This window comes from Oryzias melastigma, linkage group LG3 (genome assembly GCF_002922805.2).
Source record: "Oryzias melastigma strain HK-1 linkage group LG3, ASM292280v2, whole genome shotgun sequence".
Classification (NCBI taxonomy): domain Eukaryota; kingdom Metazoa; phylum Chordata; class Actinopteri; order Beloniformes; family Adrianichthyidae; genus Oryzias; species Oryzias melastigma.
Window position 1 is genome coordinate 22,945,660 of NC_050514.1, and position 26,182 is coordinate 22,971,841.

A 26,182-nucleotide genomic window follows, 5' to 3' on the forward strand; every position below is an offset into this window, starting at 1 on the left:
GTTAACACAATCAACATAATTCTAGCACATTCTGAAGGAAAAAAGCGGCAGCCGCTATTTTCCTTCAGAATGTGCTAGAATTATGTTGATTGTGTTAACAATTGAAAAGTTACATTATGATAAATATATTTGTGTTTGAAGGTCACTGGTGACACCTCAGGTGTTTAAGGGTTAAGAAACCAATAGAATGTATTCTTTATTTTACTTTTGACGTGTGTAAAACACTATTTTTTTTCCCTGCTGTTTGTAATTCAATATAATCCTCTTCAGTAAACAACCACTCAAATTTAATTCATCCTTTATTGTTTCTGTGCAAAATTATCCCATGCTTGGATAATTGGGAACTTTAAAGTGTATGGGACTTTATTATAAACAATGTTTTTCCACAGCTTCTAACGTTCTGATCACTTTCTAAATCTGCCATTTTATGTGTTTCCATATTTTATAAAGTTCTTTTAATCTACTTTGATTTTAGGAGGAAATAAGTGATGTCTATTTTGGTAGCAAACTTAGAAGATCTTTGTTTTCCTGCTGGATAAATTAGAAATGTTTTGTGTTCAATAAATGTGAAGAATTAGATCAGCAAATCCTCTTTTGAGTCTATTTATTTCTGACAGACTCTTGATAGAACAAATGAGATGTGTTGAAGCCAAAGCACATTTTATATTTACCTCATGTTCTTATAATAGCATTTGGCAATAAATACATACCTATATTCCTAGAAAAAAATAATGTAACAAACAATTGTTTTACAGGTGAACTTTTCCTTACTATCGGAAGTAAATAGAAAAAGTAGACTGTACCCTTAGGTCTGATTTTTTTTTATTTTTATTTAACTTGTGTTTGTCTTTGATTCTTGTGGTTTTGTTTGCACCCTCCCCACCACAGTCTCACCTGGTTTCCTTTGTTGTCTTCAGTTAAGTCAACCATTCTCAGTATATTCAATGGTTTGGTTTTTAGTTCAGCTTTGTCAGGTCATGTTTGTCACACTTTAACTCCCCCTCTTTGTTCAAAGCTTCGTCAAGTGCAAGTTTAGTACATGCTGTCATGTCAGAAGTTTATTTATGAAAGTTTTGTTTCCCTCACAAGCCCATTTTCCTGCACTTTGGGTTGTATTCTAGCATTTTTGATAGCAGTCATTTGAGCTACTGAAAAGGCAATGCATTACTCATACAAGACACTCTTTTTATTTTTATGTATTTTTTATTCTTCTCTGATGCTGACACCTTATTTAAGCAGATATATTCCAGCAGCGGCGTGCTCGTTGTCTCATGCTAGACTGCGATTTCATCCATGCATTGTCACACCGATGCAATGTAACGTAACCAATGTAGTCATCATTTCCAAAGTCAAGCGGGAGGATCATTTCACAGGGTATTTATCACTTCAAGCCTCCACTGTCAGCCACTATGTTGTTCTTTTATTGAGCTTATGCACTCGTGTATATCTCAGATGTGAGAGTGTGTGTGTGTGTTCTGTGCGGTCTGCATCCATGCCAAGAAAAATTCCATGATAACAGGATTACCATCTTAATCCTACTCATGGTAAGTGTGCCAGCTGGATGGATAAGGCACTGTATCGTAAACTCTGCTGGCATTACATCAAGAAAAGAGTTAGCAAAATTGTAGAAGACAGTTCTGGGCAGTTTTGTAAGATGCACTACAAAGGATTCAAACACATCAGACAGCTGCTGTACAGCAGAAGAGTAGAACGCCCTGCAGGCAAGGCATTGTTTGCAGTGACGTCAAACAAAGTTACTTTTTTATACTTTATGCTTGGTAAAATTCTATGCATAGCATTTTTTTTCTTGCCATATTAAAGGTTAAAAAGTTATAAGAAATGTGTGTTAAGAAAATGCATCTTATAGAAAGACACTTAAAATCTGCAGTAGTAAAGGATATATATTATAAAATAGTTTTTACCCCATGTATTTTTTTTAAGCTAATCCTTGGGTAGGTTTTCATTGTAAAAAGAAAATAAATTAAAAAAGCATGTTATTTTTTTCTTCATCCTGTGAAAATGGGTCTAAAATAAAATATTTTTTTTATTTTTTTTTTATATATATATTTTAAAGTTAAAGAAATGTCAAATCACTACATGCCTTAAAATCTCAAATGCAATTTTAAGTGATGGAAGTGGTTTCAAAGTGATGGACATCATTGTTTATGTCAAAAACCCAAATTTGTACATTGTTATTTTTTGGTCAAAAACAAAAAACAAACAAAAAAAACAGCATGAAATTGAAACATTAATGGTGATCGCATTGCAGCTTGTGAGAAAGACAAATTGAACCATTAATGGGACTTAAATAATTATCTTACAATGAAAGTTTGGTGGAGTAAGAAAGTAGTGAAGGATGAAATTTGGGGAATATGTCCTTTTATTATGAGGGAGAAAACACACACCACTGAGTTTTGTAGTTCATTTGATACGAATTTCTACTGCAAAATAAGCATCTCTGTACAGGTAATAAAGTCACCTAAATGTGATTATGAAACTTTGCTCTGAAAAGTTAATTAAAACTTTCTGAAATGACACATTAGCCTTGATTTGTTACAGTAAAAAAAGAGGCCAGTGTTAACCAAAGGAAAATCATCAAAACAGAACAGAAACTAGAGAAGAATACAGCACGAAATGGAAAGACCCGAGTTCCACTGAACAATTTGAACTTGCTTTTCTAGGTTGAAATGTTGAAACTTGTGCATCACAGCTTTGAAATCTTCGGTTACTGAAGGGTACTTAAGGCTTTGCCTTACCGGTAATTCGCCCATGTAATCACTTGAAATGCAATGCAATTTGGAGATGATGCATTCACTGTTGTGGGTCTGAGAGTGCAGACGCAGTAATGTACTGTTTGAGAATCAAACTAAAATCAAAATTGGCAATTATTTTGACCAAGCACTAATACAAAAGCTTTGGCCATTTTTCTGCAAATAGCCACAGTTTAAATTGGGGCTAATAGCCCTCCTCAGCTCTCACGAAAACACAGCAGCAGTTTGTTGGTAAAATGTTCACTAACTTAGTCTTGCAATACTCTAATGAGGAGTGGCATACTCTTTTTTTTCTGAACTCTTTCCCATCTCTTGTTGTAATACCTGTTTCCTAGACAGCATGCACTTTCCCAGTTGCACAAAAAGAAAAAAACTTTGCTACGTTTCAAGTCAGGCTGGATCTCTAGAGACATGTAGCCCCCCTTGTGCTTTACATCCCCAACACAGACAGAAGGGCTGTTATCTGCAAAGTGTCTTACTCAACAAATGTGCCTTCATCTGCAAGTGTTTGCTTTTCTTGGTTTTTGAAAAAAAAAAAAAAAAAAAAATTAAGCCAAAAAAAAAGATAGACTGAGGGACAGAAAAAACATCTGACAGAGATATTCAGTCTGCCAAGACCTGAGCAGAGAAAAAGAAAGCAGCGTCAGTGGTTCAGCGAGGAGGGACGTGTGGAGGGAGAGTGAAGGAGGTCAGAGAAAGGGAGCGCAGGTGACAGTATTAAGCTCCTTGTGTCACAGTGAGATAAAGGTTCCTCTGCCGCCTGGCTGTCATCTGCATTGCTCACAATCCACCCTTTATTCACCATATCGCCTCTCACTATTTGGCTTCATCTGCCACCCCGGTGGAGCAACTCCTACTGTGCTGCACTCTTTCCCCGTCGTCACTCGGCTCCCAGGGATGCCGCATATATTATTCCCTCTCATTTTCTGTTGTTCTTACAACCTAAAAAGAAAAGAAAAACAACAAACTGCTGTTTTCTTCACATTCAGGGTTGTTCTTTTCATCCAGCTTTTTCCTTTATTCTCATGTTTTAATCTTACATAACTTGATCCTTACTCATATTATCATTTCAGGATGACAAATTGCTCATATTTTACTAAGTGAAACGAATCATATGATTTTTTTTTATTCCCCATTCCTTCTTTTATCTCAAATCCACTGTTCCAAATATTATTATAGTGCTTTTTTATCCCCATTTTGTAAAAATAGGAACTGTGCTTAATTTGTTTCAACTCTAATAGGTTGAATAACTGTTGCTCTTATATACCCCCTCGTAGGGTTTAACACACCCTCTCACATCCATATTCACACGCACACACGGATATAAACTGGAGTCAATAAAGCGTAAAGAGACAGGGCTCAGTTCATTGCTCACCTTGGCTGGTTTGATCAATGGCAGGGTGCCTCTTCCAAATCCTTCCCTCAAACAGATCTGAATAAACAGACAGAGAGCATATACACAAGCACTGATAATCCGCTAATCCATTCAACCTGCTCTCTGATCAACACACACCATCAAATGCATTCAGGAAAAAAAAAAAGTGTTTGCACTGATACTGTGTACACATCCAGCAACGTGCGTAAAAACACTCAAACTTTTGGACGCTCACAAATGTTATCTGCAGTGTTTCCCTATTATCCTCTGTGACCTCCTCGGAGGGGCGTTGTTGATAGTCTTGTTGATGTTGATAAGAGACATAGGGGTTAATAGGGATTAATAGAGTACACACAAGAGTCATGCAGAGAATGGTACACGAAAACAGACCAGCATTCCAGTGTACAGCCTTTCATATGTTTATCCAAAGTGTGTATGTTCGTGTCTTTAATGGTTGATTGATGCTGTGCAGCTTGCACACAGCTTGATGAGATAAGCGTGAAGAAGCCTGTGTCAAAAATCTCCCTGGTCTGAGTGGCAGGAACACTGCAGTACAGTACTTACTGTCACATAAATCAGACTGCTTTTATCACAGCAACTCTATTAATGAATTGTATCTGTTTGACAATTTAATAACTCTCTACATCATTTTAAGACTCACTAATGTGTTGTCTTTATCTTTTTTTGCCTCCTGATTCAATTAACAGGCTTTTTATCTTTCAACAAGCACTTATGTACCTGACTTATGATATACATGCATGTCATCTTAGGTTTAGAATAAACTATTTAAGTAACTATGAGCCTTAAGTTCTTCCCATAAACTTGTTTTTTGCCTTTTATTTACAACCTATAAGATAATGTGTGTGTCATATTATATTTTAAAGCTAGGAGGATGATTTTAGTTGAGATAAATACATTTTTTTTTTATTTTGGAAGTGATTAAATAAAAGATGAACCATTTTTTGGCACTTTGTTCTCTATTGACTGTTCCTAAATATATATTTTTTGTTGAGTTTATGGATTGACTTTGTTCTTTTTAAGGGTAAATTTTGTTTTGCAGAAGGAGAAGTCCTTATTTCAGTACTTTTTTTTATTTAAAGAAAATGGATCTCCAGCAGAAAGACACTCAAGCTTTGAAGTCTTATGCATTTTGCAACTATGGAAGGAAAAGACTTGAAACAGACACAAAAAAGCACAGCATCTCTAAACCATAGACACATGCCATCTGAGGAAAAAGAGAACACTTAAGCATGGTGTCATTCAAGAAATTTTCACTTAAACATTTTTGACTTCTCTCTTCTTCTGTTTAGGTAAGGTGGACAAAGACGGCTGGCAGTGCTTCAGACAAGTTCCAGGAAACGTCCATCTACAACGAAACACTGCGGATCGAGGGCATCCAGAGAGTGCAGGGCGGCCGCTACTACTGCAAAGCCGACAACGGGGTGGGGGTGGCTGCCATCAAGTCCATCCGCGTAGATGTGCAGTGTAAGTGGGCAGGGAGGCCGAGAAGCAGAAAATGCTCCTTCCTTTGAAACCACAGCTGACGTTCACTGCAGCCATTCCCACTGTTAGATAGAAGCAGAATGGACAGATATCGAAGATTAAAAGGTGAAAACCGATTGGATGGATGAAGATATTTCAGGTGGGAATGGCTTCCAAGAGTATCTGATATATCATGGTGGAAAGGATTAAAAGCTTGATGGGGACGATTAGGATCATATGGATTTATTTGATGAAAATACCGTAGAAAAAAGTTTTCAAAGGATCAGTTCAGTCTTTGTGTTAATACAACACCTTTTAATATTTTACATGAGAGGGTTGAAAGAAGGAAAAGAACCTTCTGTCAGATACTCTTTGGAAAAAGTGAAGTCTGTGGAAAATAATCGGATTTCATAATAGTTAGTCCAGGCAGCACAGGCTCCCTAACTCACCTGTTCTCAGCTAATCAATTTCATCATTTATTTAACTAATTAAGTGGCATCATATATCCCTAGTACTTTTCTGGAGTCGTATAAGGCACTTAAAATAAAAATGCCTGTAAATCACAAATTAAGGAGTAAATAAGACATTAACCTGACATTTTAAGCCTCCTTGACTTCCTTTTGTCTGCTTCTCTAGAGCTGTCGCTCTCATATTGTGAAACAAAACAAGATTATATTAAAAGGCACTTTTGTCTTGGACCGGAACCAGCAATTTACCAGAGAGGCACTCCACACTGAGGAGTTTTTAACCTACAGCAGTGTCAACATTTGTCGTTGAGATTCACAATTCCAGAATTGACTGTAGACAAATTATACGCTGTATACTTGACAAGGTGGAAAGAATAAGACTCACCTTGTTATTGAATATTTTTTGCTGTTTTAATTAATGCAAAAAATTAAAAGCTTTTTTTTGTTTTTTCTGTCTCAATAAATTAGACTCCGCCCACATTGTGCACCATTTTACAGCTGAGAAACAGTTTTGTGTTGTAGGGGTCCTATGCTGCTGCTTGTATCACTGCCCCACTGTCCCTGTGAGTCAGGAGTCAGGTCTTGACAGCTCCATTCACATACAACCACACACTCAACACATCAATCCAGCTATGTGCTTTTATTTGAATCCTTGTGCACTAAAATCCCCATCCTCTGATTATTGAGTAAATAATTCCCCTCTTCATTGATCCAATCGTGTTAATGGTGGATTTATAGAATCATAAAAAAAGGTGGTTTCCCAAGGTCCTTGTAACTCTTGACACTCATTACCTTTCTTTCATTGTCAAACTCATCTTTCTTTATGGTTTAAATGCAGCACAACAACTTCCTTTTTTAGCCCTAACAAACACACACATGCACACAAACTTGCTCCTTTCTTGTCCCTTTGAGATTCATCACTTAGCCTCTACCCTGCCTCAGCCTCTTAATACGGCTCTCTCTCCCACTCTCATTAAACCCACTCCCCCTTCTTTAGATAGAGTTAGTTCTCCTCTGGGATTAGTTTGGCCACTACTGGGGAGATGGTAATTGCAGGGGGCCTGCTTGGTAAACAGGTTTCATTGTGAGTGTAGTTGTGACAGGAGCTGTGTGAAGTTAAGCAGCTCTGACGGTCAATGCTTGTTCAATTCCTTTTTGGCCGTGTGGTGCTAGATCCAGTGTCGAAAAGCCACGCTTCTCTAAAAGAGTGTCTTTAGCCTGGAATGATAGAGCAATTAGCCCAAGGAAAAAAAAAAAGATGGAAACAAGATTTATTTTTGTGGCGACTGTGCTGGGGATTAATTTAAATTCACATAATCAGATTATTTCCTGTTTTATTTAAAGTTATGCTGAAAAAGGGTCTTTTAATTCCTCTGATTAAAGGTTTATTGTCAATAGCTTTTGGACATTGTGGGGAGTGATGTTGCTTACTGTTTTTATATCAAAATGAAAAGTTTCTGTAAGGATATAGACACCAGAGAACTCTCCCAAAAAAAAATAAATAAATAAATAAAAACAAGGAAAATATCTGATATTTGTAGGAACTATTGATATTATGAGATTCATTTGTTTGTGTGATTAATTAGTCATGACCTGTAATAAATCTATTTTAAAAATTGACCTATTATATGCTGCAAAAAGCCTCATATTGAGATATTTAGTAGCATTTTGAAGTTTTCCTAATATAACAGACGTCCACTTTTTACGTCACCAAGGAGTATTATTTTCAATCTCAAACAATAAAAAAAAATACATAAAAAAGAGAGCAAAACATCAGTTCCAGAGTGCTGTAATTTTACACAGTGAAACAGTAGGTGCACTTTTCTGAGCAATCAAAGCAATATTTACAGCAAACTTCTTATTAATACCATAATACATATACTGAAGTCCACAGTTTAGTGTCTGTGATTAGCCGTCCGCCTACCTCATTAATTTGTGATAACAAACACCTCATTGGGATGTTTTCCTTACGTAATGGATAATAGCTCCGGTTTTGTATTTGTTAGAGTTAGTTGTGGAAGGAACTCCAAAGTTGCACATTAAAGATGCGTACAGAGACACTGAAACCTGCACTGAGAGCAATGTAAAAATAAGTTTTCAGAAAATAAATTGTTCATGCAAGTAAACAGTTGGATCATTGTCTTTTACATTTGACAATGCAAAAATAGTTACAGATAAAAAATGGAGATTAACGGCATTAAAAAAAAAAAAAATCATGAATTAATCTGTAATTAATTAATTGCGATTAACATGATAATTTAACATTCCTAGTTGGGGCGCCCAAAGATACTTGTTTGTAAAGCTGAAAATCTTTAGATCACCTCTGTCGAAACCATCTTGGTTAATACTATTTTATGTTTCACCCTGTTATATATGAATATTATTTTATGGAGCAATTCCATCATAAATTGATCATTTAGACTACAGTTGCACATACAGTTTTTCACTGCGTATTTGCGTTTAATATATATATATATATATATATATATATATATATATATATATATATATATATATATATATATATAATTGAAAGCAAGTTGAAATTTAATTTAATGAAGATAAGGTTCAGAAAACAATTGAGAACAGTTCAAACCTCTTGGGGAACTTCAAATGTAAATATTTTGGCTTCCCAAACTCTTTGCTAATTCACAAATTCTGAGTTAACTGGAGAGAGAACGTCATAGGAAAATAAACAAAGAGAACTGAGCAAAAATCCAAAGCTGGCATCAAATAAACCATCCGTTTGATATCAGCCACAGTCAGGCTGTGATCATAATATTTATTTTTACTTTGTGTCTCTGAGGGTTTATTTATTTTTCTCCTGTTCTCTAATCCCAACTGTAATTTCACCAATTTTCCAAAAAACAATGGCACTAGAAAAACTCATTTAAATTCATTTTCTCAATATTGGTGCCAAATACGGAGACTTCTTTAATAATTAAAGTTACTTCGTGGAAATAATAACTCAGTTGTCAAAATAACTGTTGGTTGTACAGTCAGACTCTAGACTTCCAAAGGTTCTGCCCAAAGATGACAAGAGACATCACAGATTTTTATGTCAGCTGCAGGGCTGGCATGAAAGATGGTGTGGAAGAGAGTATTTAAGAGTACAAACACACATACACAATGTGTGGATGTAGATATTGGTGCAGGTCAGAGCATAGCCACCTGAGAAGTGTTTGACCTTTTACTGGAAAAACTTCAGGAAGACACTGGAAGTAGGAATTGATTAGAGCCACGTGGAGTAGTTTTGAGACAGAAAATGGAACTGAAAAGAAATAAGAAAATAATGTAGTTGACAGAAAAGGTGGATGGAGGGAAAGAAAAGGGAGATAGATGCGGATGAATAATATGAATATGATCTCCAGTTTGGATGTATCCTGCAGGTCAGTTACCAGACAGGAGGCAGAGGATGTTTCTGCCCACACAGAAGCGTCAGGTCCCCTTCTCTTGTCTTCTATTCACACTTTTTTTTTTTTTATCCTTGCTGCGTGAAATTGAAAGTCAGAGCTGCACTTTTTTATTTTCCACCTCATATCCGCCTTTCTACCCTGATTTTTTATGCTCTCCGTCTGTAGTAGGCTTCTTTTCCATATTTTTTTGTTCACTTTTTCGACATTCTTCCTTCTTTAAGCTGCATGCCCCAGTATGTAAAAAGTGCTGCTTCAGTGTTTGTTTGATTCTGCACATGTATGAAGGGAATCAGCTGGAGTCCCAGCTGTGGGGCTCAAGCAAACACAGCAGTGTCTGGCTATAGGTCATCTACCTTGCATGGGGATTTAACTGTGGCTTTCATGAATGCAGGCAGGCGTGCAAGCAGTGCACTCATGCCCCCTCAAATGCACTCTGTCCATTTCTATGCTGCACACTCATCTTTAGTGTTAAGATTATCCCCGAAACACAATGAAAATGTTAAAAAATTAAAATAATACAACAGATTATAAGAACATTATACCACACAGTATGGTCACATGTCTGCAAAGTACATGTTGTGAGTAGTGATGGTACTTGGTCGTTTTTATGTTACAGTAAAATAAACAGTGACACTTCCGTTTACAGTACGGTACTCAGTAAGTATTATTATGTAGTACATACGAGGTACTTGGACTGTACCGACAAGGTAGCATATATAAGAATTACATAAGTGCCATGTATATACCCAGTAAGTACCTTGTAGGTACATTGGAAGTACTTTGAAGGTACCACTTAATACCATGTAGGTACCGTATAAATACCCAAGAAGTACTGCACTTTAAAATTAATTGTTTCAATAAACCTACTGTACTTCGATCCAAATGGTATTTTCCAATATCAATATAATTTATTTATTTCATTTTGAAATGTATTTATAATTATATAGTTCAATTAAAAACTTGCCTCAGATAGATTGATCTGGTTGGATTGTAGTAGGATAAATTGATTCATCGATTAAGTGGATTCATTGTTACACCCCTAAAGTAAATGTAAATGAAAGCACTACAAATCAAGTTAGGCCTTGGATCCAGAAAAAATAAGTATTGTTTTATATTAATAGAATACATTCACAATTTTAATATGCCCACAGATTGGATTATCAAGTGAGCATATTACTCAGACTGTGAACTATACATGGGAATCAAGGGAAATCCTTGCACTAAGCTCCAGCAGTCTTGTTACATTACTTCCCTTTACAAGAGCTGGAAGCTGAAACTTTCTCACCATTTATGTCTTTTGCAAAATACATTTCAGTGTTTCTTACTTTTGTGTTAGGTTTGCGGTTGGTTCTCCTGAAGATTAAGGAACAAAAAAGGATTTATATTTCCTGATTCGAGAGCTTATTGTATTTTTCCTGCTTTAAAGCAGCAGCTGGAACTGAACTTGGGCAGTACGAACTCCCCTTTCACTGAAGCATCTCCTCTTTTTTCTCCCAGTAGGATCTTTATGGTGTTAGCTTCAGCATCCCTCATTTGCATACATGAACAGACATATCAATGCATGTTCAACTTGGACACTTGTGAGTATATTCATAAACATAAGCCTTTTAGCGCACATGCTCAGACTTCAAAGTGTGAGAGTGAGACGAACAGTATGGAAGAATGAGGAGGCGAGGGAGTGAATGATGGATGGAAACTGAAAAAGCAGCAAGGAAAATGAGTCAAGACTTTAAGGACTGGAGCAAAGGCACATTTTCAATATTCTGCTTTGAACAGAAGGCAAATACATCAAAAGTCACTTCTATATTCCTACATCCTTTCTCATTCTCTCTTATTCTTTTATACTTCTTTCTCCTCCCTTTTTTCTCCTCCCAACAAAAAAAAAATATTTGTTTTTATTCTTCACATTGTCTTTTCATTTGAGTACTCTGAACCTAGCTTGTAAATCATGTATCAATTCAGAATGTATTTACTTATTAAACATGGAAACGTTTAAATAAATAAGGTGGTAAAGAAGGTTATTTTTCTTGTAAATCCGAGTTTTTCTCTCATCTCTGAGAAAATATACAGCATTCTGGGTGCATACACCTCCCTGGTCTTTAACACACTGCCTCTTTAGTCAGTTTTACTAATGGCCTCCACTAAACACACTACCCACACACAAGTCATTACGACAAACGACACAGCTTACCAATGACCTGACATTCTAGCCACTGAGACAGTGGGACAGTGAGCAGGCGGGTTTAACTTTCAGGAGCCTCTACTGGTGGGATGGACTTGGTTCAGAAACCCAGCATGGTTTAATCAGGATCAATTTGATCAGTTTTTTACTTCAACAACAGAACAAGGTAAGTGCAGATGTGAAAATGATGCTGTTTCCTTTGCAGAAAATGTTGAAAAATGTACATTTTGTTGATTGCTTTTATTTTTCCTCCATGTGTCTAAGAATTATTACAAAGAACATCTATTGTTTTTAGGGGTGGAGGAGTGAACATGTTAATGCTTTAAGGTGGTTTATTTTGTTTTTCTAAAGATACTCAACGTCCTTTTTTAAAGAAGTGTACACCGAGGGTAAAGTGCATGAACTTCAGACATCAAATGAAGACGAGTTTTTTCTTCTTCATTCCAGTAATGATCAAAACACAAAATCAAACCAAATTCTCAGATGCAGTCCAGTTAAAGACTGCATGTGCAAGCCTGTGCACAAGTTAGAAAAATATGTTGTTTGCCAAATAATGAATAAATATTCACTAGTATGAGCTCACTGAATATTTCATTTAGATAATTAATGAAAAGGACTAAAAATAAAACAGGTTTAAAGTTTTTCGCACGCTTGCTGTGTGGAAAAAAAAGTTTTTAGTTGTAATGATAGCAAGCAAAACATCAAACATGCTATTATCTAGCTAAATGACATTTTTAATCTGTCCCTTGGTATTTTAAAGGAAAATATTCCAGTATTTCTCTCTCAAGCTACTTGAAAAACATGTTTTGTTAGGTTTTATTCAGACTGAACACATCCCGTCTGCTTAAAGTGAATCAGAGTCCATTTCTCCCGATAATGCGGATCAAAGTTTCAGTCTGAATACGCAAAAGGAATCCTGGTCTCGTACCAGGAACCGCTATCTAAACCAATCTTTGAGGTGGTCTCTGTTCGCTTCCAATCTGACTGAACTTTGGTTCACTCTGAGATTCCTCAGTCTGAATACGATCTGCTCCAAGAGAAACAACTCGGATTTATTTGGGGTTGGGACCGGCACAGTGAGACCCTGGCTCAGGCCTCTGTCAGTTTTAAGGTGGCTCCAGCCCCGAATGACACAAAAGAAACATACAGCTGCGCTGGATTTGATGAATTGCAAAATAAAGTAGAGAAAAAAAAAAGGAAAAACAGAAGTTGACTTCTCACATCCTCACACGGAGAAACCGTAAACTAGACAGCTAGGAAAGACGGAGGAAGGAACAGTCAGAATAAAAAAGAGAGACATTGACCTTTCTGTGGATTTAAGGTTAAAAACACAGGCTGAATCATTGGGCCACCTCTTTGCTGTTCGAGTCACACACCATGGCAAAGGTCACACAAACTTTGTGCCCTTTACTGCTGTCTTCTTTCACATCTCTTCGTTGTATTTTTCTTCTTTTCCAGTGCTGGCCTGTTTTTCTGTTTTTTGTTTTTTTTCTCAGTCTTTTTAGCTCAAGCTCAGTTCCAGTTTTTCTATTTGTTTATGTGTCGTTGTCAATGTCTCAGTCTGTTTGTGTTTTCTCACAAGCTCACATTCTCTGTTGTATTTATGTCTCCACTCTTCCTATCATAGTTCAATCTCATGTCTGTTTTTTTTATTCATTTTCTCACCCAACAACAAGTGTTTTCCCCACATGCTAGACTCTCATTGAAGGAACATATTTAAACCTTATACTTTTTCTTATATTTCTCAGATCACATTATTTTATATTGACCCGTAAAACACTTTTGCTACTAGTGGAAAAGTACTGATCAAGTCAGCTCATGCTAACCTGAAACAATAAAAAGGTAAAAGTGAGATTTGGTTCCAAACGATACAACAAAAATGAAATCCTAATGGAGAAAGGGGGAAAAAAAGCTAAATTCATTTGTCACTTTTAATGTATGTGCTGCAAGTAACCAGTAAATACAGTTGAGAAATTAAAAATAAAAACAATTAAACGTGTAGGTTTAATCACTCCACATAGAGGTAGCGGATGTTTAAACATTAAATTCAATCCAGGTCTGAAAAACAAAATACACTCTGACATTTTAACTTCTTTATTTAACCAAACCCCTTTTAACCTCTTTATAATGAGCACTCCTGGTACTGAGGGCACTGGAGAAATAAAAAATTCAAATCAGCTATTAGCTTCGAAAGCATAATGAAATATGGACAAGCAAAGTGCCAAGTGATTTTTTTTTTTTTTTTTGCAACTCCCTCCTACTTTACAAAACAGTTACACCAAATGAAAATAGTTTTTTTTTTTTTAAAAAAAAAGGTAAATGTCACAGAAAACGGTAAACTATAGTTTAGTTTTTTTCTAAAAGTTGAGAATCTGTCAATTCTAACAATGTAAGAATGACCTGAGATATGTAAGGTAGGGGTTCTAATAAGGTGGGAAAAAGTCATTTTCATTTGAAGATTGGCCAAAGAATAATGAAACAAATCCTTTTCTGCACATGAGGCGATGCATTTATTTTAAAATAAAAAGCTGAAACATCAGAAGTTTTCAAGAGAATTCTTTATTGAAGGAGGACATTTAGGAACCAGAATGAGATCTCGACCACACCCACAAGATCTGTTCTTTGAACATCAACATCCACTGTACAGTTGCAGGAAGGAGGTCTTTCGTTGAATTTCCTTTTCTCCTTTTACTCTCCATTTTCACCATCTTTTCAAAGAAAATCATTGTCTGTTGGTGAAGGAGACCTAAAATGGACATTGGAAAGATTTTTTTTAAACCAGATTAACAATTCTTTCAATGATGAAAGAGGCATATACTTTCAAATAAGTTGAAAGTGACGCAGGTGGATTTGTGGCCGGCTGAAGGTCTGTGTCCTAAATTAACAAATGAAGTGGTTGATGTATCATTTATTTATTTTGTGGGTCTGGTAAATAGAAGCTCTGGGGAAATAATTTGCTCACAGGTAAATGTATAGCGTGGTACCTTAACCCTTTAACACTGGAGATGTTGCAAGCAAGACCAAAAAAACAACAACATGCGCTTTAGACTATTGTAACTTTTGACCATTTACAGAGTAAATGTAATTTTAAAAGATTTTGACTTAAATGGCGCTTACTTGTATAGCACTTTTCTACCATGCTTGATGGTCTACAGTGTGGTCTACAACTTTTTACCTTAAAAAACTTAAAACTAATTAAATAAATAAACAAAAAACATTTTTTTTACACCTACGTTTTAGTCCTCAACCATGCTTAATCCCATGGGTGTCAAACTCAACCGCACAGGGGGGCAAATTCCAAAACACTCCTCAGGTCTGGGACTGAACAAAATAAACATTTATTGAACACTCCGAAACTAAATTTTTGCAACCTTAAAATAGTAATTTGCTAACATAATTATGAATAAAAACAGGCAAGAATATTATTGCAGAATACATCAACTTAAATCTTAAATAACTTATTTACTCTCCATGAAAATATATTTTGTCGAAATTATACAAGTTAGAAATAAACTAAACATTTAAAGAAAAAAAAAACAGATTTCTTTACTTTGTGTCATTTTATAAGACAAATTACACTTATTAATATCCTGGAAGATTTTGATCGTCATAAAATATTTCTTGCTAAAATTATACAATTATGAGGCTGTCGAACAGAACAAACAAAGCCTGTAAATAAAAATAAAAATTGTCCTTTTTCGCTAAAACAAATCGAATCATTCAGTTTTCTTTGGAATGGGTTTTGTTGTCTGTTTACTATGTTCTGCCTTTGCCCTTAGTTATTATTAGTATCATGTTTGTGTTTCTGCATTCAGAATCATCAACTGATCCATCTTCCTTTTCCATCTAGTTCCTCAGAGAGAGGTTGATTGGTCGCTCTGTCAACTTTACCCTCATTATCATTACATATCTCTTAGCTGTATTTAAGTGGTTCTGAATTTGCTTGAATACTGATGCTAGACTAGGTTATGGAATAATAAACAAATAACTGAATGTTGAATGTTTGAAATTTCAAATCAGAAGTCTTTGAGATGGTTCATTTGTACCAAAGAGACTAAACACTTTTAGGCATCAAAACATGGTCAGAAGATCTGCTGAAGTCCAACAGAATAGAGGAAGAATAATGGGAACTTTCAAAGAGCTTCTGATCTATGAACTTTAAAATCTTATGATCAACTGTAATGTTCACTCTGACCATACACCAGTTTCACTGAAAATTATCCAAAATGGCAAAAAAGCATCCAGTGAGTGACAGTTCTCTGCGTAAAATGCCTTTTGAAGGCAGAGAAGAATCAAAGAAGGGAAAGTATGTCTGACAGAAATGCAGCATTAACCTAAATTACCTTTTGTTACAAACCTGCATAAAAGCATCTTTCAAAGCACATGCCAAACCATGATGTAAGGGATCACAATCACTTCATTTTTTTTCCAGCTAAAAAGGAGAAAATGGACGATGCAGCCGACGTGAGCTCTTCAGAACCAAAAAGGCTGAATGTTGTCTAACCAATGAGTCACCATTTGTTTGGCAATGCTTGAATTTCATCTGTAATTAAAATCAGCTCCAGCAGTCAATGAAGAAGCTGTGCATTTATCAGAAAGATTGCACAGAATAATAGATAAAGGAGTTGAGTCTTTGTTCATTTGAGACATTTCCAGCACACACTTTTACCCATCAGTCAAGTCTAAAACAAAGTAATTTGATTAATCTCCTCCAAAATAAGAGTCTCTATTGATTAGGAAATATAGCATTCAAAAAGTGGCTTCAAATAAAATAACATACGCAACAAAAATGAGTAAATATATTTATTACTATTATTATTTAATGTAAAATATTGTTCCATATTTGATTTGTAAAATGTGTTTTGGCTCATTAAGAAGATCTCATCAAGCTCAATAGATGATAATATCTTGTTTACTTTAACAGTTTGGTAACACACTATTCTTTTTATTAAAAATAAGACTAAAAATTGGTTTACGTAAAAACCATATTAATGGAAATCTTTCATAACTAAACAGGATTTTAAGTGCTAGAATCATGTTGGCATAAAATGTGTGAAAATGAACCTAATGTTGGTAAAATGATGTGTAACTCTAAAAGTAAAGCATGTAAACTGTTCAACGTTAGGAAAATTCAATTAAAATGATGCAAATTTAAATCTTTGTATCTTTAAACCAATTTGAAGCTCCTAATATTAAAGGAAAAACAGCAGCTGCAGTTTACCTTTTGTACGACCCAAAAATACCTATTTTTGCCTGCATCAGGTGCTAATTTAATGCTTTGCCAATTCAGTTTGGTGTAATTAAAGCATTAACTGTATCAAGTTAGGCAAGTTACAAACTGACCAATCAGATGCCTCAATAAAAGTGACGTTTGAAACGTTCTCCCTCGCCCACCTCTAATTAGTAGGGGTGTGGCCTTGCAACAAACTCACTCCTGATTTGCAGAATGGTTGCCTCAGAAACGTTGAGAAGGACCAATCACTGATTACTAATGTTGTCTGGTTCCAATCATTGACTGTATAAATAGGATATGGACTGAGCAACCCCCCCCCCTTCTTGTGTTCCAAATGTGAAGTACCCACAGGTGGAAAGAAGGTTAAAGTCCCACAGACTTCCATTGAAAAATAGACAGTTATTTCTCAGTTTTTTTATTTGTTAGGATAACCATTCTTGCTCTGATGCTTCCTGATCCTAGTTTATTTTTAAAGATATTTTTCTTTATCGCCAGTTGTTCAAGTTATAAACTGACCAATCAGATGCCTCTGTAAAAGCATATGGCTCTCGCTGGCCCCGTCTCAAACGTTTGATTGACAGATTTCCCAAAGCCGCTTTCAGTGGGAGGGGTGTGGCCTTCGAACAAGCCAGAACAAGCTCATTCATGATTGGTGACAGTAGGTCCTTTAGAAATGTGACTTAGCACAACTCGGACTAATCGCCGTCGAGGGACGGTAATCGTCTGCGATATGGCGGTAGACGTATCAGGAAGTGACGTTGAAGACTCTGACCTGATTTCACGAGAGCCGAAGGTAATGCATTTCCTATGGGGGACCTCAACACTTGCTATGTCAAGTTCCTACTTATACAGTCAGTGGTTCAAATATGGCAGCGTCCATATTGCATGAATATAAATAAAACAGACTGAAGTCATTATGGGTGACGTATATAAATTCATTAACATATTGAAAGATCATACGTTTTTGTTTTATTTGGGAACATGCTGACGTTGGCTCATGCACAAGTAAAAATACCATATGCTTTTTGCAGTGGCGGGCCGTGCATTTCACACCTAGGCCTTCAGTAGTGCTCCATCTGAATCAACCCAACCCTCAATAACTATTTTATGGCTATAAAACTTCTACTGCAGGTACAGCTGCCACTCACACACCAAAAGCATAAAAAAATAACCTGATAAAATTGCAATAATATTTAGGTATATAGCAAAATTTTACTCACCAAAAATCCGGATTATTTGTACACAAAATCCATCCTTTCTATCCTCAAGAAGATTTCAATCACTCTGTCGTGCAGATTATCCGTGCGTTTTAGTTCCATCAAGAAGTCCTTTTCTATCGCCATGGAAGCTAATGCTGAAAGTCGAGCCTGCCCTGACGTATTTCTGGCATAAGTTTTAATTCGCTTCAGGGCTGAGAATGTCCGTTCAACAGAAGCAGTGGACACGGGGCTTGCTAGCTTCGAAGTTGCCCGACCCCGCTTAACAATGTCCAGCCTTTCTTGAAAAGTCCGTCTTGAAAACGGCTTTGACAGTAAGTCTGCAACCAAATCCATTTCTTCTCCTCCTTCAGCCATTGTGGATTGACAAACCAGCTATTATATTCGATTTATTTGCCTGTGAGGGTCGCTACGGATTCTGTTTACCGGCTCTTCCTAGTACACTCTCCGATTATCCAATCACAGCGCGTGAAAATCCTGACGTTTCCGTGGGCCAGCTAGCTGGCCTATCACGTGGTCTCCTCCAGATCTGATTGGTTGAAGCAACAGCTTGGTCGACAAGTATTGTATGCTACAGGGCCCACAGAACTGATTGTGAAGGCCTCCGGGCAGATTTCTTTGACCCTAGCAACAAATGGTGCTGCAATGTGATTGGTTAATGCTTAAATAGGAAAATACACGTCTGGAAGCAGCGCAGCCAGGGAGACAGCAATGAAAGGACGAAGACAGAGCATTTGGAATTATAGAATACGTATTCACGGAAATAAATAATAATTAATATCAGTCTGTGATTCAGATATTTTTAGGCCAGCAGAGAAGGCCTTGCAGGCCCTGACGGCCCGCCACTGGCTTTTTGGTATCTTTACTAACGATCTCAATTAAAAATTTGAACCCAATGCATAAATTGATGCAAAAAAATAACATGTATGTAAGTAACAATATTTTTCAAGATTAAAGGCAGATCAAGACATTTTAAATATTTAAGATAACTTCCATAATATGAGAAATGATTGAAGGTTCGACTCAATAATTGGATGTTCCTGATCTTCAGCATGTTGAGACTCCTTGACTTTTATGTCTGTGATCAGTACACATGCAGTGTCCACAAAGCCCTGAAGGACCACTTGTAGCTGAGGAGTTAGACCAGCAATCAGTGCTTGATGAATTTTTGGTTTATTTGATTTTAAGGAGTCTATCTGTGGGTTTTTTTTACAATATATCTTGAGAAACGAGCAAGGTTTCACTTTTAAAAAAGTACATCGTTGTCACAGTGCCACTTAACTGGTGGACACAAAATACAATCAGTGTTGCTTATGGACATCTGATGGTCCTTTAACTCAAAACTGTTTTGTCAGCATGTCTTTTTTTCTGCCAGTATTAAAAGCTTATCTCAATTAAGCCTTAACAAGCCCATTTGCCTAAAACAAAGGTCAGTAGTTGGCAATTTGAAGTTAGGTGGTTTAGCAGAGAGTGCATTTATTTATTTATTCTATGCCAAATTCTCTTCGTGATGCAACCGAATATTTTATCCCGGCAGGGGACCGGCACATGGAGACCCAGACTTGGGCCCCGTTGTGGGAGAGAAACTTTAGTGTAGTTATTTTATTCTATTTTTTATTGTTGTATTTTTGTCATAGACGACTCTAAACTAATGTTTTTTTATCTGTTAGACACTAATCATGACCTCATTCATTGCTCTTCTAGCCAGGCAGTCCTTGGGCGTGGAGATCTTAGGAGGCAGGATGTGATTAAGCGTTTATAAAACCTTTGCCTTCAAGGTAAAAGTATTACATGTGAATTCACAGACAAGTGGATTAGTGTCACCTTGATAAAGGAAACATACAGAAAAATCAAGAGGGCCATGGCAGCAGATAATAGCTTGTCTATGTTCTGGGGGGTATGTATCAACCAAACATGGAAAAGCACTTAAAAGTAGCTCCCAATTCCTCTGATCAGCCAAAAGAAGGGAGTCTCTGAAAGTGCTTGTTCCACCTCAAAAGTATTAAGTGGTGATCATTCCTCACATGTAAAATCAGTATTGACAGTTTTGTCGTGTTACATGGACCCTTATATTTAAGAAATAAGTCAGTCTTTCTTTTTAAATTCCCTAGAGAACCATGTTTAACTTGAATGCTTATGCTGTGGAAGAATAGCGTGCTTGTCTGAATAAAACTAAATATGTATCTCATAGTCTCAGCCTATGAAAGCTGTAAAACAGCAACCATACTGACATAAAAGAGTCACAACTTCTTTATAGCAGGAACAAACACGGTGTTTATGGGTTAAGGTATCTGTCAAAAAGAAACATTCAAAAAGACAAAATTGACCACAAATCCATACTCTACACAGCTTTGCAAATAAATAAATAAATAAATAAGAATACAACTTTTACTTTTGTGTTTAATATGTCTGTTTTGAATATAACTTTTCCTTGTCTTGAAAATGAAATTTCCACTGTTCACTTACTGTTAAAAATAGGTCACAGATATGGAAGTGGTGGACAACAGTCCAAAAAAGAGCAGCAGACATTCCACTTAATTGTAAAAAAAACAAAAAAACAAACAAAAAAAAACTCCATGTTTGTCAAAAGAGAAAAGACAATAGGAGGATGATGAAACAAAATAACAAAAATGCCCGAGCAGGTGACTGAGAGATTCTCGCCTCTCTGCTGCCACCGCTTTGCTGTCTGCCGACCAGCCAGTGGGCGCACTCGCTTCAGCCACAGGACCTGTCCAGGTTGCACCCCGCAGTTTCCAGGGCAGGCTGTAGCAGCCTGAAAGGAGTAAAGCGGGTTAAGAAAATGCATAGAGAATAACAAAGAACAAGAAAGGTAACTCACAGCTAAAGAGGCTAACTCTCAGCCAACAGAGAGCTGCCTTTTAAGGAGCCTGTGTGATGTGGGAAGTTCTGACTTCTTTTTTTTTTTTTTTTTTTTTGCTTGTTCAATAGCTTTTGGCAAGCCTGATGGATAAGCAGATGGAGGTGGTGATAACAAAACCACAATCAAATCTGTAATTTCTTCTCAACCGTATGTTTAAGACAACGTTATACATTTGCAGTCCCACAGTCAGGCTTTATTTTGTTTGGATATTCAGGCTCCTTCTAGTCGTATCAGTTACATATCAGAAATGATGAACACAAAAAACGTATCAGAAACATACTATAGGTTGCTGTCCATCTTTGCACCATCACCTCTAGTAGACATTTATCTGTCAGCAAAAGTTGATGGGTTGATCACTTTGTTCATCTTTTTCATGTGCTGCAGTCTTTTAATTCTGATTATGCTGTCTTTAGCCATTTTTTAAGTCATTTTCTAGGAGGTAGTTGTTTGCATTACTTACAAAAAATTTGCCTCTGAGTTGTGGGCAGGACTCGTGACGTGGAGCACCTTACACCCATTTCCCATCATCCCTTTGATACCACTCTCACCCGCTAGCTTACAGCCCCTCACAGCCTCAACCTAATATTATCAATGCACAAAAGTGTTAAGCAATATTGGAGCTATCCAGCTGCAAAGTTGACTATATCAGTTCAGATGAGGAAAACAAAGACAGTCATTGGTCTATTTATTTGCAAGTGGATGCATCAGGATAAAACGGAGCAGGGAGCTCATGGCATGCTGTTGTGGGTTCTACGTTACACCTACAAGCTTTTAGATACAGCATTTTTTTTCTCTGCTACTGATTTACAATGATTTAAGTAAAAAAATACCAAAAAAATGCAATTTTAAGCTTAATTTGGTTTATATATAACCTCCATGAGTAAAATGCAAAAAGTTCATGTTAAAAACACAAAACATTATTATAGAGGGTCTTTAAGACTTACCTAAAAAAAAAAAACAGATGGTCTAATATTAAAGTAGAAAATAGTAAAAAAAAATTTGAAATGTGTGGTTTCTTATATCTTTATACTCGTTAATGAGTCTTATGAATGTGTAAAATATGTGGTTGTAAGATAATAAGCTTAAGTTTCCAAAACCAACAGAAAGCTCAGTTGCCATCTCCACCTCATCTCAACCTGAATACAGTGAGTCATCGATGACATATGATGGAGTTTCCATGACAATCTCAGGTTACCTGTAGGTCAGATCTTCCACTCTGGCATTACAGTATACTGTATAGAAGTCGATCTTTCCCAAAAATCTATTTCATAATATTTTGTCAAACAGTATTTTAATGTGAAGAGAAAATAATGTCAAAATCAGGAAGAAAGCAGAGAGCTAGCAGTGGGGCAGACGTGTTCAGTAGATTGAGGTTAGGAGAAACCTGCGACAGTAGTGCAGAGAAAGAGCACGACAGTAATTTATTAAATACCAATAAACCGTTTGGGACAAATATAGAGCAAAGTATTTGACCTATTGTCATTCTGTAAGCTCTCAGTATAAATGATAGGAAAATGCAGCTTTTATATTCTGTTCATAGATGTCAGTAAACTAAACAAGATGCAGTTTTGTTATTGAAGTCTGTGACTGTTTCATTAAATTTCACGAACAGACTGGCGACCTGTCCAGAGTGTAACCTGCCTTCGCCCAACTGCAGCTGGGTTAGGCCCCAGCAACCCGTGACCCCGTAAGGCACATGTGTCAAATTCAAGGCCTACGGGCTACTGTCCCGCAAGATCTTTTTATGTTGTTGGTATAACTGGCCCAGCGATGTGTCGTGCACCTGGGCTGCTAGAATGGGCGGTTTCCTGCCCAATTGAACAGTTTTGATTTGAGATTTGCAGGAAAAAATAGCTTTAGGTTTGGGATCGCCTCAAAATGGTTATATTTGGCTTGTTTCCTTTATAATTACAGTGCAGGCTGCGAGGTGAAAGAGCGCACAGAGTTTACTCAGCTTGTACTAATAATGTAATTCTTTGTAAATTTATACATTGTAGAGATTTTTAATAAAAAATTTATTAACTATATAATATCTTTTTTACATTTGTAATTTCTTTGTTGTTAGTATTTGACAGAAAGCTGCTCTGAAAAACAGCAGGTGATAAAGAAGGTAAAACAGCTGTGCTTTTTTAATTTTAATTTTAACAAATAAACAATAGATTATTTGCTTATGAATGTAAAAGTTTTAGGGAGGATTTTGACTGTTGGTGTTGAACAAGATTAGGAAAACACCAAACATTTTCTAGTGGTAATCTCAAGTGAAGTTATTTGATTTAGCTGTTTAGTCTCTAAAAATTATATTCACATTAACACGTTTTTAAAAAATCAAATCACAAAGACACACACAAGATCTCACACTGAACATAAATTAACTTATTTAAGATATTTTTTATAAAAAATGACACAGGCCTTAAAGTAAATAAATTAGATTTTTCTTCTTTTAACATTCACTATATGTCTGTTGTATAATTCTGACAGAAATATATTTCTTTTATTTATTAATTGGACAGGTCACCAGTTTGTCGCAAAATATTTTTTATGGACAGAAAAATATTATAAGCTTTTTAGGGTTGAAGTTGATGGAATAATATTTGTTTCTATTTTATTCATATTTATCTTAGTTAAGTTTTAAAAGTTTATAAGTGTTAAGTGTTTAGTTTTATTAAGTTCAAGAAATGTTTATCCTGTTTGGCCTGCGACCTAAAGTGTGTTTTAGATTTTGGCCCTTTGTCTGATTGAGTTTGACACCCCTGCTGTAAGGGATAAAACGGGTTTAGAAAATGGATGGGTGGCATTATTATATAAACAGGAGGAATTCTCCATGTTGTATCCCAAATCAGACACCATAAATCAAAATTAATCTTCTTTTTATATGTAATAGAATCTGAAGTGAGCCATCCAAAAAGACCTTAATAACCTATAGATCTCCTAGACCCACTGGGAGCTCAAAGAACACTTCATGAACTCATAATTCTCTTACTGTTTAGTTTGAAGCTGTCCAGCAGACCGGCAAGAGATAAGAACCCTCCACACTTCCCTGTCATCTTGCAAAGTTTATCTTAAATGTGTCCTTTTTCCACTTTCCTCTGTGTTTTCCGTTGTTTATTTATTGACTCCTTTCGTCCCTGAAAGTTGTAGTGTGCAGTGCAGGCTCCAAATTATCTTGACCTTACAATGTGCTCTTGGTTCCAGCTGATATTTTTCATCAGGAAAATGACTGTTACGCTGGAATGACGCATAAATCAAGAGGTTGAAAATTGTTTTTTTTTTTTTTTTTGCCATGCGGGAAACATTATTAAATATGATATAGGGAAAAAAGAAGCTATGGAAGACATTTATTAAATAGGAGATGCTTTTGTAAGAGAAGATAAAAGGGTCTTTAAACCTTCTGCTGTCATCAACTGCAAAGTCATTTCTAGATGACCAAAATATTACAATGATACATAAAATAACGCATGTTAGCGTCCAGCCCATAATTGCCATGCAGGAATAATGCTCTCTAAAAATCGTATTACGCCTGTTAGTCAAAGCTGTGACATTGACTTATGTATTTTGAAGAATTAGAGAATAGATGGTCGGATGGATGTCTGAAAATCCTGTACAAATGTGATAAAAATCACATTACCATGATGATGCAGTAATTAAGAAAACCTGCTGTATTTTTAATATCCTCCAATCAATACCACTGATCAGATTTCTCCTGCTCTCTTTCCTCTCAGCCCTCATCAGCTGACCTGATTCACAGTCCTTGCGGGCCAATTACTGAAAATGTGATGGGGGAGAGGGAGTAAAATAAGATCTTATGTCTTTTGGCAGGATTGATTTAAAGTTTTGTTCTTGTCATTTATAGATTTCTTTCATGCAGAGGCCAGTTCATTTCTGCCCCAGTGTCTTGCTCCTCCATAGATATTACTTACATTCCTGCACATGTGGCGAGCTGGGCCGCTGTTAGCTATTTTTAGCGAGTTAGTTCTCTGTGTGACACCTGAAGCCACTATAAGATGTAAATGTTGGAGCATAAATTAAACAACTGACAATGAACCTTTCATTTCATTTCCTTTAATATTTTTTACTGCCCTCACAGCTAAGACGACTGTTCAACTTAACTAATTCCCCAATCCCCAGACCCCGAGGGGTGTCATCTGTATTCATCAATGCCATAAGGCCAGACCAATTCTAATATTATTTTATGGCAATGACATTTTTCATTCAGCCAATGTCCAATAACTTATGGCTTTGATTTTGTAGCTTTGCTCTTTTTTCTTTTTCCTTTGTTTTTTCCTCTTAATGTTAATTTTGACTGTGGTTTTCTAAGGCGCTTTCTCTCTCTGTATGCACTTTTTCCCTCCCCTTTCGTTTCCACCCCTCTTTAATTTTTCTCTCTTTCTTTCCTTTTTATGACCAGCTGCACCGGGCCGGGTAATGAAGGCAGTTTATAGTGTGGGACATGCCTTAGGCAAGCTCCACGTATCACAGGTAGAAAAAGCTCAGATGGGGTGGAGATGGAGGGGCAAAGACTGAAGCATTAGAAGCTCCAAAAACAGACAAAATTCAAGATTAGAAAAAAAAAATGATTAAAGTGACAAAGAAAGTCATGAATGGAGCTCTGTCAGGTCTTATTTGAGCCGTTATACAACATCTGTAAAAGATTAAGGTTCAAAAATAGGCAAACAATAATAGGAAAACAGCAAATTATGAAAAAATAAATAAATATTTGAATTGTTACTAAGTACTAGATTTCACCTTTATTAGATCTGGATGCACTCAGCACTTGGAGTATGGAAAGGTGATGAAAACCACACAAATCAATGTGCAGAAGGTAATAACCATTCCAGCCACAGGCCAGTGGGGGTGTTTCCTCAAAGCACTGCCTAATAAGCTTTGTGACGAGTGTTCTCCTGATGATTTCGGGGAGAAAAGAAACAAAGACTGGCAGGTATTCCATTTTTATGTTCCTTAAACATCTGTAACTATCTTAGGCGGACAGCTTTTTAAACAATCTTAACACTTTATTAAGGTGCACAAGCAATACATTAGAATGTAAGGAGACATAAAAGCTAAGACAAAGGAAGATTTTAATGCAAAACAGCTTTTTTTAAATTTTTTTTTTAGTTCTGATTATCCTATAAGACACTAAATGTGACACATTGATTGGCTT

General features: G+C 36.3%; 1 protein-coding gene and 1 long non-coding RNA gene across 3 annotated transcripts in view; one reads left to right on the forward strand and one right to left on the reverse strand.

Annotated features, from left to right (window-relative positions):
• LOC112160890 (MAM domain-containing glycosylphosphatidylinositol anchor protein 1) overlaps positions 1–26,182 on the forward strand; it is a 189,944-nt gene that overhangs the window by 75,666 nt on the left and 88,096 nt on the right. For both annotated transcript variants that reach the window (XM_036210939.1, XM_024295756.2), the window contains one exon: positions 5,457–5,631. In XM_036210939.1, coding sequence (XP_036066832.1) covers positions 5,457–5,631 — 175 coding nt within the window. The remainder of the gene's footprint in view (positions 1–5,456; positions 5,632–26,182) is intronic.
• The window catches only part of LOC118598311, a 55,881-nt gene continuing 50,171 nt past the window's right edge, over positions 20,473–26,182 (reverse strand). The window contains exon 2 of the long non-coding RNA XR_004947440.1: positions 20,473–20,916. This is a non-coding gene — a long non-coding RNA (uncharacterized LOC118598311). The remainder of the gene's footprint in view (positions 20,917–26,182) is intronic.